This window comes from Bradysia coprophila, unplaced genomic scaffold (genome assembly GCF_014529535.1).
Source record: "Bradysia coprophila strain Holo2 unplaced genomic scaffold, BU_Bcop_v1 contig_138, whole genome shotgun sequence".
Classification (NCBI taxonomy): Eukaryota; Metazoa; Arthropoda; class Insecta; order Diptera; family Sciaridae; genus Bradysia; species Bradysia coprophila.
This window is the reverse complement of record NW_023503409.1, coordinates 3,035,249-3,053,111: the sequence shown is the minus strand read 5'-3', so window position 1 is coordinate 3,053,111 and position 17,863 is coordinate 3,035,249. Positions and strand designations below refer to the sequence as shown.

Sequence of the window (17,863 nt, the reverse complement as noted above, 5' to 3'; positions counted from 1 at the left end):
AACAAAATGTAAGTTAGTTGTGCAAATAAATGACTACATGATTTCCATCAAGATGAATAAAATGAATTGATGAGACTGGGTGTTAAAACCAACTTTTATTTCAATGATTTATGTTGGAATTTTTTTTTTCGAAAACATTTTATTCGAAAGTACACGAAACTATTATCCTGTTTAACAAAAATGTTACCCACGACATCTTTCATCTGTCAAAGTCGAGCCATATAAAATGAAAACACAAGTTGCTATTCCCTATGCTCTTCACATAGCACTAGAATTAAGCATAGATCTATGACTGCTCTATCCGCAAGTAATCACGACTCCCTCGGTTGTAAGAGCCGCTTTATGGGTTGCTTCATTGCTCTTCAATATACACTGGAAATAACAAAAGAATCGTTCCAGTTGTTTGTGATTTTGCAGAATATGAAAGAAGAAGATAGATCAATGGAGCAACCATTAATACAAGATGCTCTGACATATCACATCATTAGACATATTTTTCGAATGCATTTCAATCTTGAATTTTGAACTGAACAAAAACAGCTAAAAATATCAACTGTTGCTGGTACCTTTGTCTCCAGGTAATCGATATTATCTGCCACAATTGTATGTTTAATATGGACCGTTACAGTTGGGGCAGCTATTGTAGGCTAACCTGGAGACGAACTTACATGCAACGGGAAAGATTTGCAAATAGTTTTTGTCAGTGGATTTATACAGAATTTGTTCGTTAAACGCTAGAAAAAAGTTGTATCTTCCTGACACAATATTAACGTCACGTACTACCGTTTTAGGTTCATCGTCGCAGTTGATTGTACACAGCTCGAGAGTAAGAACACCAAAGAGACATAATTCCGAAAGTGTTCTGTACATGACTGAAGAACAAATAGCAACGGAGAGTAAACAAGGTTCACCGCGTGAACGATCTAGTCGAAGCAATAATCGCTTATTTCCTATAAGTACATACGCAGAGCCCACAGTTGGTGCAAGTGATAGTCAAGCAAGTACACCAACCAAGTAGGTTTTAAATTCATGTTCAGCACTTCCGGTTTTACTAATTGAATCGTTTTCTTTCAGATCACAACAAAATGGCAATAATAATAATTGGCAATCAGTAGCTGATAGAATAAGTGAATTGGAGCGGCAACAAAAGAGTCCAAATTCAGCGAATCCCTATAATCAAAAGTACACCTTTCTGGATCCGAGCAAAACCACTCGAGTACCGAATCCGGCACTCAAAGCATTCCAGAAAAATGCAGTTCAATCATATTTTGAACGGCAACAATCGACGGCAAAAGAAAAGGAAGTTGCAAAGAATTTGATAAATTCGCAACAGAATATCAAGAATCCGCCTCGACCACAGTCTTTGCCAATACAATCAAATGCGTCAAAGATGGTGATACATTCTCGTTCCTCATTACCCAATAACATGCAACTAAATAGCCTAAGTCCGAATAACAAATCACCACAACAACAATTATCTGTGATTTCACCGCCAACAAACCAGTGTTCAACATCAGCTCCGATAGCCAATTCAATCACAGTGTCTACAACATCTCCTTCTGCACACAGCCCGTTATCACAAACTGCGATGGAAGCGCCTCCCGCAAAACTAACATCACCTTCATATCAAGCAACATTTCACCAGGCGCCAACCGTTTATAATATTCCAATGGTAGCCACAGCCGCACATCTATCACATGAACACTACAGCAGGTCATACAACGGCAATATTTGTTCGAGTAACAAAGTTGTTTCCGTTGAGGATGTTTCATTGCAATCAGCTAATGAATCGGGAGTACCGCCTCCACCACCGAGGCGGAGTAGGCCCTTAATGCCTGTACGAAGGTGAGATATTGATATGACATGAATCTGGTTAATGACAGTGGGATAATTCTACTTTTTGAAACAAGAACCCTGAGCACAGTCTCACACGAAAGTTTAGTCTCCGCTTGCGCAGCTATTACATTATCTAGTAAATAGTAGATTGGAAGTTATAGGCTTATCGGTGCCTTATGTAATTTGATATAATTAGAAAATCATCCGCCGATTTGCCAAAAAAGCACCATAATGGCTGGTCTGCAGAAACTTCATTTTCTACAGAAGGTCGGAGTCATAGACATATTATTTAAGAATAAGAAATGAGGAGTAGACAGTCAAAGCCATGCTACAGCAACTAAGGCACGTCCATTTTTCCATAAGACTAACATAAAATTCTACTTTCAAATACTTTATTATCCCCGCTTCGCCCTTCCCGCAAGGATCAGTCTCTCACTAAAAATATATTTCCCAAACTCGAGAGTTAAAGGATCGAAACGAATCATTCTGACCTGACTTATTGGAACAAGTAGTAGAACGATCGACGCTATTCACTCGCGCTTTTGTATGTCAACAGTTAATTGATAGCTGTCTTCCTGTTTCATACAAAACGTAGTTTCTGCAATATTTTCCTGTGTGCTTTATCGCAACAGACCAGGATTGGGTCGACACCTTCTGATGATCGATAGATCACATAAGGAAATAACAAAATCTCAAACGTTACCCGAAAAGTATTTCTAGATCGAGAAGCACATGTGATGAGACTAAATTTTCTTGTTTTTAGCCCTTGTATTCCTATTAAATCAAAAATATTGCCAATCCAGCAAATTTGATGTAATCAAAAGTAAATTTAAGGGAATCTTCACGCTTTGCAATGTTGCTTCTGCAAGAACAAAGCTCTTGTTTTGTCTTTTAAACGACTGCGATATAATCTGTTACTTCTTTAATTGGCACTTTGCGTTTGATGGAGAGTCTTTACCTTCATTTCTATTGACATACGTTGACTATAAATATCTAAATCATCCAGATCTCATCGCTTATTTTTGTCGCTCGATTATCGCTGGATGTGAATGTGTTTTTCGATTTACTTTGTTAACATTTGTCACATCGCACGTCGTTGATTGATGGTATCACGTCGCGTATGAGGCTTTGCTTTGTGGCTCGAGTGCAGGTATTGTTTCGCCGTGCTGTAAGGAGAAGAAAATCCATATGAAACACATGATGCGATAGGGAAAGTATGGTAACAATGTATAACTTACCCGGGAAATTGAAATAAACGGCTGAACCGTTGGTGGCATTGAACGCCCAAAATCTCGCTCAATCCCAAGTAGCAAATGTTCCGTCCAGCATTAACATCGCGGTTACACCTAATGGTGCACTTTTTGCAGTACTGCAGTACCATCTATGGGGAGATCGCGTCAAAAATTGGCAGATGTTTGGGCTTTCCTCCGTTAGAATTCCTTTCTTTCAGAAAATATTTTTCCTTATTTTAACAATTTTCCTCAACATAACAGATCTTCATAATCTCCTTGTTGATTTGAACTTTTGATTACCGGTGACGTTTTTAATGGCTTGACCCTTTCTTAAAATACTACAGATATCATGTAGCGAATTTCCTTGATTTTAGGTAAAATCAAATTTTATGTTGCAAGTTGTCCAAGTTGTAATCAATCATTGAGTAAATTATCGATTTCGTTATCTGCGATAATGTTTTTCACTTAATTTGAATCAGTGTTGAAGTCCAGTGAATATTTTTTATGTAGACACTTTGCAACCTTTAGGCAGTGCTTATCGATTCGATTACCTTCCATAAATTGATAAGAAAAGACAGATGCCACTTTGTGTGTTGCATTAAGGAAAAATTAGGCAAAACTTAATCTAAAATGTTATGGTTATGTTTATCACAAAGAATTGCAAAAAAAAAACAAAAACCAAAAGTGCTCATGTGTAGTGTAACGATGAAGTAGAGCTGACATTTTTCAATTCGGAATTATTCAAATTATTTAGATCGATTTCGACCCTTTTTAGACCCGTACGAAGTACTGGGGTCTTATAGGTTTACGCATACGTTTGTAACACGTCGTGGTTGTCTAGAGATGCCAAATCCGCGAAAAAAAAATGTCCGTCTGTCCGTCTGTCTGTCTGCACGATAACTTGAGTAAAACGCATCCGATTTTGAAAATTCTTTTTTTCCCGTTTGGTAATGTCAAAAGACATGCTAAGTTCGAAGATGAGTGATTTTGGATCGACCCCTCCCGAGCTGTGGCCCAATAAGTGCTTTACGGTTTTTCGAAGATATCTCCGGACATTTAAACGTTAAACTTGTGAGTGATACGTCAAATAAAAGGTATTTACAATACCGATCGACAAAAAAAAAGTTTATGGAAATCGGATGACCGACTCGTGAGTTAGACCCCTTGGTGTGGAACAGGCACAGGGTGGCAAGCAGTTTTTGCTTGTAGGTCGGCCACATTTGAACATATTTCGTCTGTTTTAGCTTTATTAGATAGGTATTGACCGTACCAATCAGGGAAAAAAAATTGTATGAAATTATGTTCTCCGGAGCGTGAGCTACGTCTCTTGGAGTGAGCTCTTATCTGGCTACTCGGCCGTACAGTGAACGTGGTGTATTTTGACAATATCTCGAGTAAATTTTGACCAAATTTCATGAATTTTTTTTTGTTTGAAAGGTATTAACGAATGTAAAGCGTCGGTACTATTTCCGGTCTCCTAACAAAATGGCTGCCGGCGGCCATATTGGATTTTAGTAAAACGATATAAAGTGGGAAAAATTGTACTTAGAAATAATTTGTTATGTGTGAGGGGTTTCAGGGATTCCATATATGGACATCTATATATACCTATATACAGCTATATTGAGCTATATACAGGCATATAGAGCTATATAATAGCATATTCCTCTGTGAAATGTTTATTTATAGGAAAATATAGTTAAATATAGCGGTATATAGCTGTTTAAATAGGAATTTATGAAATTTGTCTTCGTACGGGGCTGTCTATATTGCCTCCGGCAATTTAGTTGTATATGATAACAAGGCAAAGAGTGGATAATGTAAGTGATTTTAAAGGGAGAATAGTTTTTCAGCAGAGAAGAAAATGAAGTAAGAGAAATGAAGAGTTTCACATTAAAGGCTTTTGATACGAATAGGTGTTTCGTACGGGTCGGCGTTAGCTATGTTTCGTATTAGTTTCGAGTTTCGACTACAATTAGAATATGACTCAGGCTTCGATTTTAGTTGTTGGTAGTTGTATTCGCGCCTCCTAGAAAACTGGTTCAATATTTCCTGTTGCAATACTTTATCTGTATTTATGCATTCAAATCCTAGGTCGCTGACCTCGACTAGAACCCTCTGTTCGGTCGACCTCTCTCAGTAACCAACAAAGATTATTTTCCACAAATTCGAAAATTCATTGAGGAGTCATTCATCACTTTAATGCTGATCAAATATCTCAGCTAACCTACCACAAACAAGACTACATGCAAATGTTACCTAGCGAAAATGTACCGATGTTAAAGATTTTTTTGAAAACGAAAACGAAAACAGTGTTGACTGTAAATCCGATCAGTAAGCAAGTATGTGAACACTTGAATCGAAGTTGTATAATTTCATTTTGACTTTGTCATATTAACTGATAACACCATACCAGTCAACACAAAGTTTTATTACTACGTTTCGTAGAGTCGACATTATTGATTTTATTGGAAAATTAAATCAAGAAAACATAACAAGTGTACATGAAGTATGAAGCCATCGATATTACACAGGCAAGTAAAAACCGATGTGTCTTCCTGCTCCTAAACTGAATACATCCGACAAGGTCATACATTTCAATGATTCGAACCTATGATCAAACAACTACTTTGTGTAGTAAATATTTGCTCAATCTATTATGAAATAGTCGTGGTTAGAACTCACCTTGTATACCAGTTGAAATTCGGTTGGAACAGTTGATTTCGTATTGATTTTATGTTTTTCCTACATTTTTGTACATTGTGAACCTCTGAAAAGTTAATGAAGATCATAGGTGGATGTATGTAACATAAAGGCTTGCTCGATCAGATAAAAGCTTATGTAATTCCTCTGTGAAATGTAATTAGAGAATTTGGAGTATTAAAAAAACTTAAGAAACAATGATTTTATTGTTGCAGAACATCGTCAGCATCGGATTATGCAGCAGTTAGAAATCAGAACATTCAAAAAGATCTACTAGGACCAATAGTAATGGGACCAATTATATCGCTAGACGACTGGGTACCAGAAAGGCCACCGAAAAATCCAGCATTGCGTATACCCAGTCCCGAACTTCCACCTCCACCACCATCGACTGTTGTTGAGGATGAGAGTCCGATAACAAATCAAGACGAACCACTTCCTCCACCACCTGAACCACCAGAATTAATGCGACATATGCGTCAGTTGTCCGAACCAGATAGTAAATCGGCAACGCCGAGCCGACGAAATAGTTTCGCCGGTTCCACATCGAAAAAACCGTTGCTTCGAACATCGACACTCGAAAACCTATTACCAGCTGCGCCTCCGATTCCGAAAAAACCAACATCACTAGAAACATTGCATCCAAAACGTGCCGTGTCTAGTTTTGCCAAGCATCCCCCACCAATCATTTTGAAACCACACAAATTAAGTGCCAGTAGAAAAATTGAACCACCAACGTCCTTATCACTCACACAACACCATGTCGTACCAATTCAAGAACGCTGCAATGATACTCGACCGGCCATCAGGAAACGCTTGCATAATGCTCAATCTCCGCTAGAATTAACATCGCCGAAATCGAAAATGATTACTCCACCTCCATTGAAGCCTCGAATAAGTGCACATCAACAAATTGATACAAATATACAGCCGTCTGGACAATCCGGAAATAGATTAAGGTGAGTACATTTCACAAGTTAATTGATTTTTGAGATTAAAGACCGAATAGGGATTGCAGAAGTCACTTGAATTTGTAAAAAGGATAAGGTCTGGAAAAGATCTGGAATTGTGTTTGTGGAAAGATCTGGAATTGTGTTTGTGGAAAGGGAGTTTCAGTATCATTACTGATTTCTCTAAGTAAAAGTCTAAGTGGGCGGTGTAACAGGGTCGATATTTTGAAAATCATTTCGGTCACGTTTCATATATCTAAATGTTCTTAGTTTACTGTTATTAAGTAACTACTGAAGACCGCCCACAACAGTGATTTCATTTTCATTCTAGAGGTGCTAATAATGTTACCTACCTCAAAATAAAGACATTGCCGCGTAAAACTTGATTTATAAGGAAATGTGCCATGAGTATACGCAAGAAATTAGTACAAACTTGTCATTGATTGATTGGAGTCATTCCGTGCGAATGTACCATTGGAATGACTCCAATCAATAAATGACATTGTACCATCCGTAAGATTTTATTTTCACCATATCCGAACCGAAAAGAGCTGGAACAGAGAGAAATTTTTTTGTGTTGTAACTTGATAGAAACAGAATCGAACTTACGTAATTATAATGTCTGGCAAAAAAACCTCAATGTAAAGAATATCTCACGAGTAGGTCAGTCGCGTGGAATGATTCTTAACCTAATTAATATGAAGAATGTGATAATCGAAGACGTGTCACAAACCTGATATATAAGCATTCGCATGCAACGCAAATTATTTAAGGTGATTCTCATTTTGCGGAAAGTGCTAAATTAAAATAAACGAAAATGACCTGATTCGATACCTCTATACATTAAAAAGATTCGCTTGAACTGTAAGGAAACAACAGAGCATTGTTCTATTAAGTTTTTACAAGCGTGTCGTTATCGTGACATCGTATTGAATCTGTTTCTTCTGTGGTTTTAAACGTTGGAAACTTTAATTCAAAATCTTGTACTTCATTAGTTTTACCATATATTTTGCTAAAACATTATCAACGTATACCATCGCTTATTTTTGACATAATTATCAATATATATCGCTAGAGTGATCCATTCTGCGCCCGAGCTCAAAAATATGGATGACGCAAAAAATAGGCGATAATCTACGTTGGTGGTGACAAAATGTGTAGTTAAAATAATGAAGTACAAAGTTTTGAATCAAATATTCCTAATATTTTTGACTGATTTTTGATAACAGATGACTATCAGACTTATAAGTCTTTATCAGTGGGAAGACAAATGTGTCTGGTCACATCCACTACATCCTCAGTGAGAAAAATATTTTATGCAGAGATATCCCGCAAACAGATTTATTCCATTCCTTATGCATGTTTAATCGAACAAAAGAATTGTTGAAGATTCAAAAATAAATAATTGACGCCACCATAAGGTAAATTGCTGAAGAAAACATTTCATAACAACAATGACCGATCTACATTATATTCCAAGGTTATGCTGTAAATTTAAATTTGATAACCGAATATTATTTAACCTCAATAATCTTGAAAGAGAGAAATATTTTAATTTGTTCATATTTATCGTGGCAATAACCAGCAATAAAATGCAATATTAATCCGATAATTATTGGGAAATTGCACTTAATCTCCAATAAATCACATTAATACAATCAGCATTTTTTCTTCTGTAAAGCCAAAATTTTATCATGCCATCCAATCAGTAACCAATAAGTAAACAAGTAATGTGTAAGTGTAATCTTGATGATGAAACGGAAAAAGAAACTGTTTCTTTATGAAAAAAAAAACAACCCAACGGATGGAATGATTTATTTATTTACACAGTCGACGTAGAAATAATAAAACGGAAAAAAAAATTATTCGTGAATTGGCTATTAAAAATGATTGAAATTATTAAAATTTAATGTTGATTTTTTCTCTAAAATATTGTTTGTAATAATACACAACTATTATATTTACACACAACGATTGTACGAAACACGGTCTAAAGGCGCGCGCGTAAACAAGACAGTCGTATTACATTAACCTAATTTAAATTTCTTATCGTACCAACGTGTAAATGAGTATTTTGGCTTACTGACACGAAACTGATATGCTCATATTCCAGTGTAACCATTTTTTAAATGTGAATGACTGCTCGCGTTATCGACTTTTTATTGCAATAATTTGAATTTATACAATTTCTAGTTGGGCTCGTATGTTAGGTAGTGGGTACAGTAGCAAGACGACGTCTATATGTAATGTTTGCAACAGCTGTTTATATTTGGCCTCTTCATTTTTAACGTATTGTATTAATTGCGATGTATTCCTTGTATGTATGCTCTGGCCCAGTCTGACAATACTTTTTTTTTTAAATATTATGTTCCTCCTAGTACATCCCTACCATTTCCTAGTAAATACGCCTTCAGACAAGAGAACAACAATGTAAAATCTACTAAATACTTTCAGTTGATAGACGTTTCCCACGACTTGACAACGATGATCTTATGTTAAAATGTGAATACGATTTACAGTACCAATTTAAACTCTTCGTTTGCATAGTCGATATTTTAGAACATTGCTATTTTCTACATGTTTAGGGCTGTGAACCCTTCTTAGGTTAGTACCGATCCTTGCAACAAAAATTAGAACAATGGAAAAAATTGAATTAAAAAAATAAATTCATCTCTGTCACAACAAAATGACCGTTCCGTACTGTTTTCTAAAAAAAAAATTCTTGAAATTCCATAAGCCATATGGCTAGCCATACAACGACAGAATCGAAGGAGATTTGAATTTTGTCATTATTTTAGTCATACGAAAAAAAAACGCCGCCAGTAAAGTTAGTCGATTTGCAGCTATTAATCATTAGCACAAAGAAGGTATTTAGTGAAGAAAATATTTTTTTTTTAATTAAATTAACTGCGCATAATGTACAATTTTATACAATCAATGGTTGAACTATAACGTTATGAAAGATATCCTCGCCGATAAAGATCTCATAAACGAGCAAAACAATTAAGAATAAAAAAACGAATCGTTTAAAGCCTCGCTTTTTGTTCGTTTAATAAATTTTTGCCGTGATTTGTGTAGATCTTTAAATCAGATTAAAAATCATTGAACATAATGGTCCAATTCTGACACTAACACACCAGAACAAATGGATAATTTAGGAGTGCCAAGTGAACCTATGAAAAAAACTATGAAATATGATCGCACTCAAGCATTCAAGTAGTTAATTGAAAAAAATCAACGAAGAATTTTTGAGATTCCATTTTCATTCATCAAGTCCTGTTGGGCATGTTTAAAAAAATCACCTAACTACTCAGAAACTCAATGTATAAATGATTCCATGTTCTAAAAATCTATTCGCAAGATTACTTTTTGTTCATCGCATAATTATTTATTTTATTTATTGTTATTTAATTGTTTGAATAGTTTTGGTGATTCGTCTGTTAAACAATCACTCAACTATGTTCAAACAGATGAAATGATATTTTTAATTGAAACAAATCGATATAAATCAAGATCCGCCAGTCAGATAAATGGACTCGGAATTACACACAAAACAAACGAGTGTTAAAATATTAAATAAAAAAAGAAAAATTACTCTACGCCAATAATCAAAGCGAAAGACTATTTAAGCAGCCTTCAACTGAACACTATTGTAAAGTGGGAAAAAAAAGATCACAAAATATCTGTGCTACGGCGCCCTTGGTTTATAAAATGACAAATCGTATTATACGGTTAGTGACTTCTTTGGATGTGTTAATTAATGTGCCAGGGTTCAATATTAGTGATACAGATTTTGATCAATTGTGTTGGATTTTAATTTAATTCGTTTTTTGATGAGAAATTCTCACTCAGATTATTTCAGTAGGTACATCTTCTACTTCTAAGTCAATGTGTTCCCTCTACATAGTTAATTTAACGCCCATACTTGTTTTATGATCCTACACAGTTTGTGCGAGAAATATTTTTTGTCTGACTTTGATTTATACACCAGTCATCCTCCTTCGTCTCATAGGTCACCTTCTAACTTTTATTGATTATTATTTTTAATGTAAATCCCATAATTTTGTCCTCTCTCTGTGGATCAAAAATCTTGCGGATGACTTAATTATAAAGCTTCAGTTCAGTCTGACTGACAGAAACCTAAAAATATTATTTTTTTAATCATTTCATGTGAGCTGTTTCTGACAGGTTAATTCATTTCCCTTAGTTCACAAATGTCAGACCTTGTTTAATCTATTCCTCCTTCCGACATATTCGATTCACGAAATGCATTGCTAAGATGCCCCTTACAACGATAACAATTACTCGGAAATGTAAATAAAAAACAATTAAATTTAAAAAGAAAAAAATCGCAACCAGCAAAGTTTCCAAGTGTGATGACAAAAAGATGTGCGATGTTTGTAAAACCGTTGTGCAAATAAGACTTATTTATAATTTCGATGTATGTAAAACCATTATTGAAATTGAGAATAATAAGTTCATGGTCGTACACGTGGCGGGAGTTTAATGATTAATTATTTAAGATGACAATATTGAAAATGAAAATGGCACGGTTTGTTACGGACTTAGATTTACTTTTTCTTGCGTGTAATTTCAATTTTGAACGATACGCTTCATTTTTCCCACAAAATGTATCAATTCGTACGTGAGGAACGTTACATTAAAATTTGAAAGACTTTCAGTCATCTACACATTGCGAACAGAGCAACAAAATGTCTATCAGTCGTATTCAACAATAGATAATAATCTAAGTGTTTTATAAAAATTCAATATTTACACGTACATACCGGCGTACAATAATTTGTAGACATGGCGTGCATTATATTCGAATTAAGGGACAAAAGACGAATATGTTCTGGGAATAAGTCGGATGAAAAACAAAACGGATTGTAAATGTTCTTTATCAAAGGGCATACAAGTTCAAGAGCACATTCTTATTTCGTCTATTATTGACAGTCGTCTTCTAAAATTATGACGAAGCGCTACGTAGTTACACTGTACATCTTTCGGTATAATTCCCAGAAATTGGCAATATTTTCTCAACCAAAAACGGATGTTCTCTTCAATGCAGTTAAGAAAAACAGTAACTAAATAGTATTTTCATGTGTTGGGCCGAAAACGGGGGTGTTGCAGAAATTTTCTCGGGCGAAGCATAAAGCTCTATCTCCAAGGCAGACACGCAAAATATTTTAAGAGATTTGGAACTCTAAAATTTGAGCTTTAGAAGTCTTTGGTAAATTCCGTCGAAACTTTCAACCCTTGACAGACGGAAAACATAATAACTAGTTCAGTTATTGAATCTTTCTTACACCTCGTTCTTCAATTGTGTTGTACGCACGGAATTTTGCATGGAGAATTCAAAAACTGAAATTGTGTCGGTTTCCAAAATCCCGTGCATACAACACAGACTGTTCTATATAAATACAACATTAACCGAAGGTCATTCTCAATTTTTCTACTGGCTGTCAATAACAGATGTCCAAAATGGATATTGTTAACACTCGAAGTAATTCCAAAAACTTTTTTTCATATCCAACCATTGCGTTATTATAATCAGGTAATCAGCAAACAATGAACGTTGCATGATGTCTTTGCATACGTCATACTTAACATGTACATACACGCTTCGACAATGCTTTAAGTTCTGCGCTAACACTCAGCTGATTTGATAAAGTCACTTAACAATACCTCTCTGAACATGCCTCCTAAAATATGCACCGCAAAACTATTGTTGATGTCTCTCACCTCTCCGGAGATCAAGCAAAACATTTGCTTTTTTCTTCTTCCTCATTTTATACTCACCGTCGTCGGTCCGCAATACTCTCGCAACCGATATTCCGTTCAGTCAGTATTTACGGTTCGTGGAATAATGATCTCGAATTATCAACGTGTCGCGGCTTTACGTTTTTAAATAAAAATAAATTTTTGCACGGTTAACCGTAACGAGACTAAATTTCTTTCGAAAAAAAAAGAACCATCTTCCATGCACGCAGTTGCTGGTTATTACACAATCAGTGAAGGAACATTTATTTTTGATTCAATGATATATTCAATGGTAACATAATAAATCGTTGATATGCGGACAGTTTAAAGTGAAATTGTTTGATCTGAAATTTAACAACAACAAAAAAAAACTGTTCCGTCGTTGTCGTCGTAAACTTTTAATGTAAAGCAAAGTTTAAATGGAAATAACAAGAAAAAATCAATAAACTGTAATTATGCAAGTTGACATGATGGTTTTGTGTCCAAATTTAAGAACACGCAACTGGTCCGTATTTATGTGAAATAATAAGAGAAAATTACATAAAAAGGAAAAATTTTTCGTCCTATGGTTAAACGGAATGATTTGTAAATGAAAGTGAAGAACATTTTTTTACAGGACAGAGTTGTATGCAAAAATTATTGTTGTGCCAATTTGTTAAAAAAATATTTTCGGCGATCGGTTATGCGATATTGCGATGCCTTATGCAACGAAACTGACCATGTTTAACTAATTTACTTAATTATCTAAAACTATTTATGAATGGGTTCAATTAATGCTGTCACTCATTAAGTGTAGAAATTTCAATACAGTTCAAATAAGAGGCTCATTTGGTTGTACATATATACAATACAACACAACGCATACGATAAATTAAATAATCATAAAACTCTCTCACAACAAGTGAATATTTAATTGAATTTCAGACACTTTACAGTAATAACGTGATGTGGTGTTTTTCGATAAATTACAATTTTCATGCACAGTAAATACAGTTCGAATTCAGTTAGAATAATAATTTTTTTTAATTATTGTGCACATTATACTTATTATTCTACCGTCTACATAACGTTGAATATGTTTACGAATTTTCGGTTAAAAAATTTGTCATTTCTATGTGAAGATAAGAGAGTGCTGTGTGTTACGTTATATGGTGTAAAGGTTGTCCTCTGCGGTTAATTAACATAAAAACGTTCGTTACAGTTAATTACACTGTTGCTATAAGATATAGACAAGGTTTGATGACCTTATTTCAATTTGGGCAAGTTTATTCTGCGGTGAAGTTTCCGTGACTAAGGTTTTTCGGCATTTCTCTTTTGTACTTTAATTATCAATTTATTGTATAATCGCGTGCTTCAAGAAGTGGCTCATCAATATGGTTTTCGGTGGAAAGTTTCGCATTAGAAGGTTTGTTCTATTTTTTTATGACTACCTATTTCTGTAGCACTAAAATGTTCCGGCACGTAATTACAACTTAGAACTGAGGTTCATTTCTCTTGGTTTCGAATATGTATCGACTACATTTTTCAAATCAACAAATTTTGGTAGACCGTTTCGTAACTCAAGTCAATCTGCTAGTCATTCAAGGTGATGATCATGATATCTTGAAGAAGATTGCAATTCTAAAACTGAAGCAGTTGTTTTGCACTTCTTAATTCTCGCTACGAAGATCAATGTTTTTACTTTATTTAAAAATGTTTCTCTAAAAACCGTTAAGTGTTTAGTGCGCCCGTAAATGGTAGACATTTCCAAAAAATAAAGTGTTTCATTTCCTAGCAGCTGCAATTTGAATTTTTAATTAAACAAGTCAATCGGATGAAATAAAGGATTAATATAGCCAGACACACTTGATGTCTTGATGATCTTTATACTGTTACCTCATACGATTTCTAACACACAAAATTCCGCAACAACCGCAGTAGAATTAAATCCGTTTTCGTTATTAATTGTGTGGCTGGAATTGTGTAATGCCAATCAATTTAATTATTTATTTCAACGTCAAAGTTGTTACAACAAGTGTTGATCTGCAACTTAATTGACTAATCGAAAACTGATTGAACATTTTCCGATTCTATTCAATGAATACTTGCAATAGTATTCATCAATGTCAATAATAGACGAAACTAGCTCGCAATCATCAATCTAAATAAATCATCACCATCAAGTCGAATGGATGGCAGAATCCTAGCAATGATAATCTATTTGGTAAACATTTAAGAGAGCAAAGAATAGCAAAAGACGAAAATAGATCTACCGCTGAATATTGTTTAATTGAATAAATTGAACATTAATTGGCCACATAATATTTTTGCCATTTTTTTTCCTTATGGCATAAGAATTCAAAATCGATTTTAGACGAATGTACAATACTGAAACCAAGGTTGTTTTGAAATTAAATTTTATTTAACCATTTTTGTGTGTATCTCCGGTCTTAGTTTACATTGGATACAGAAACTCCGCAGAGTATAATAAAAATATGAAATAGTTTTCATTCAGCGTAAAGCTCTAGCATCTAGAGGCACAGTTAAAAAAAATGTAGCCAGATAAAGGCAACATTGAAAAAATGTAGTTTTTCAGTTAAGTGAGCGTATACAAATTACGTTTTAATGGGAATACAAAAAAAAAACTGGGATCGTTTTTCAGAATTTAATTTCAATTTGAATGTCAGTAATGTTCACTCGATTGTACGGTTCTTATATATATGCGCGCACAAAGTGTATTTTATATATAGATACACCTAAGTCAATTTTATTATCGAATATATGGTTCACTTTATTTAAATTAATTTGATATTACAGTTCATTTCCAAGTCTCTTATGTGTATTACATTATGACGAGCATGTGTATTGTGTTTAAATATGTGCGCATTCGTGTGATCAGGCATTTATTTTACATCTATCTAATCAATTTTCAAAGTGGCAGATTTACATTTATTTGAGACATTTATTTGCTCTTATTGCTTTCATTTATAATGAATACAATGACACTATAAATTTCAATGACCCTAATTGCAATAGATTTTACTAATGCGGTCGTTCTATTTTAAAGTTTGATTGTGGTAGAATTTATGGAATAGTTTAGTGAAATTATTGAGACAGCATTTACGTAGCTAAATCAGAAAGAGTACATTTTGGATAATTCAAGGACTATCGACCACAATAATCCAATGGACAATTCTCATGACGGACTAATTTAATAGAAACAATCGGCTGACTTATACCAAAGAACGATTGTGATTCCATGGAATTCGGTACAAATTTGAAAGATGTGAATAGATAAAATAAGCCTTGTGTTGTAGGTTTAAAAGTGTGTAAACATGAAGCAACCAGGGGATTCAGTGTCCTACAAAAATTTCACACTTGACGAATTGTTATATGTAAATTTTATGTTACGGTAGCTCCCTATAAGGCAATTACCTCTTTAGCAACACATTATTGACTGATATCTCGGGCATTTGGTAACAGAAGACATTCCTGCCAGCTGTAGTTAATAGCTGAGGAGTCCAGCTATGAAATACCATAAGAACGTTGTTGACCTTCGCCTTCACGCGGGCAGAACCAACCTTAAGCTTCGAAAACAGAGCTCCTGCAAGTTTTTTCAACTCGTTTTCAACAAACTTCTCTGCAATGTATTCTCTCAGATTACCTGTTCAGACATACCTCACACGACATACTTGCAAATAAAGCAGAAATTTTTTGTTGAAAAGTCTTAGTCGGGAACACTGACATAGTTACCCTGCCCGAGTGAAGGCGAAGGTCAACAACTTTCTTATGGTATCAGTCATCAATGTGTGCAATTTCATGCTACTACCCCGAAAATCAAAATCAGCCAGAGGCAAGGGAAAAAATATTTTTTTTTTGCTGTTTCGGATTCCTTGGTCAATTCTCAGTACAGCCTGGGGCCAGGCCTTTTAAAATAAAAACAAAATGAAAATACGACCCACCCTAATGTATGTATCTATGCTTGCATGTGCTTTGTGTTTTTATTCACACCAAGAAATCATGACGCCTGTCTTTACGAAAGAAATGATGAGCCTATATTTATTGCAAAAGTCTCCTTATGTACATGCTGGGACCAGAGCTGTGATCAGTAATTAAGGAATTAATATAAGAGGAACGATATCTGTCGGCTGAAGAATAATCGACGGCAGTGTCGACCTAACCGGCAAGCGTAGTACTCTATCAATTATTCAATAGAAATGTAATTCATCTTCTTATATCGTGTACGTAGTCTTTGTTTCACTCTCCGCAATGCAACACAAAGAGTAATAATTTTAAAATGACTCAATTAACTTCCACTGCGTTTTGCTCAACATAATTAATTACATAATTAAAATTTTTTTCATTTATTTTTAACTTGATACACTTTTAGTTTGTTCACCAATTAGTATCTAGAAATAAAGAAAAAGAAACAACAATTTTTGAATAAAGATGTGCTTCGTTGCAGTTTCCTTTCCATTAATTCAATACTCTACATTAATACCATGTCTCCATTAACCACACAATAACACAATATTAAAAGTCTAACACAATTAGTGAATGTGAAGCGATATCATTTTTAATAAATGTTATGATATTTATTATTCCACAAAGAATATGAATATTAATGTTGTTAAATATTTGCTTTAAAAATGGTTTACACATTAATATCTAGCTAGGTATTCCATCCATTTTATAGCCAACAAAAGCAACACACCAGCATTTATACAAAATGTTAAACGTAAATATTAGTTATAACAAAGTTCTATGTAAATCGACAATATTTCACATTGTTTTTCACTCCAGTTTTTTTCCCTCTTCACTTCTATTTCGTTCATAACATTTTCAATTTATTTTATTTAAAATGTACAGAAAAAAAAATTAATGTAAAATGTTATGTTTATGTTTTAGTGTTAATTTGATCCTAAATTGAAAAATTAATGTTTTATTTGTTTTTGTTTTTTAATTGACTTTTCGTTTAAGAACCAACAAAATTACACGCAAATATCCGTACTGTATAAATATTGAATACTGATCTTGAGCAACATAACAATGAATTATATTGTACGAGAATATAAATATTGTTTGGGTTTTATTGGTAAAAGGTCATTCTGCGGATATTTTTTTTTTTCTTTCTCGAAATGAATTAAGAAATTGACTTTGATTTGTATTATAAATGTATTAATGGTTAATGGGTTGTGTTGTATCAAATGGAATAACACGGAGTGTCTCTGAGTGTATTTAAAATATCGAGCAGGGCATTATTAACTGATTCGTGATGTATGATATTTTGATGCTTGAATAATAAATCATTTACATTGTTTGACTGTAAACTATGCCTTTGGTCATTTCGAATAATTTTTGGTTCATTAGCATAGTCAACTAATTCATTTAAAAACAAAA

General features: G+C 34.1%; 1 protein-coding gene across 1 annotated transcript in view; it reads left to right on the top strand.

The window, feature by feature from the left end:
• LOC119073435 (protein Shroom) overlaps positions 1 to 17,863 on the top strand; it is a 102,528-nt gene that overhangs the window by 51,284 nt on the left and 33,381 nt on the right. Inside the window, exons 5-7 of the mRNA XM_037178916.1 lie at positions 792 to 1,014; positions 1,075 to 1,845; positions 5,987 to 6,730. Coding sequence (XP_037034811.1) covers positions 792 to 1,014; positions 1,075 to 1,845; positions 5,987 to 6,730 — 1,738 coding nt within the window. The remainder of the gene's footprint in view (positions 1 to 791; positions 1,015 to 1,074; positions 1,846 to 5,986; positions 6,731 to 17,863) is intronic.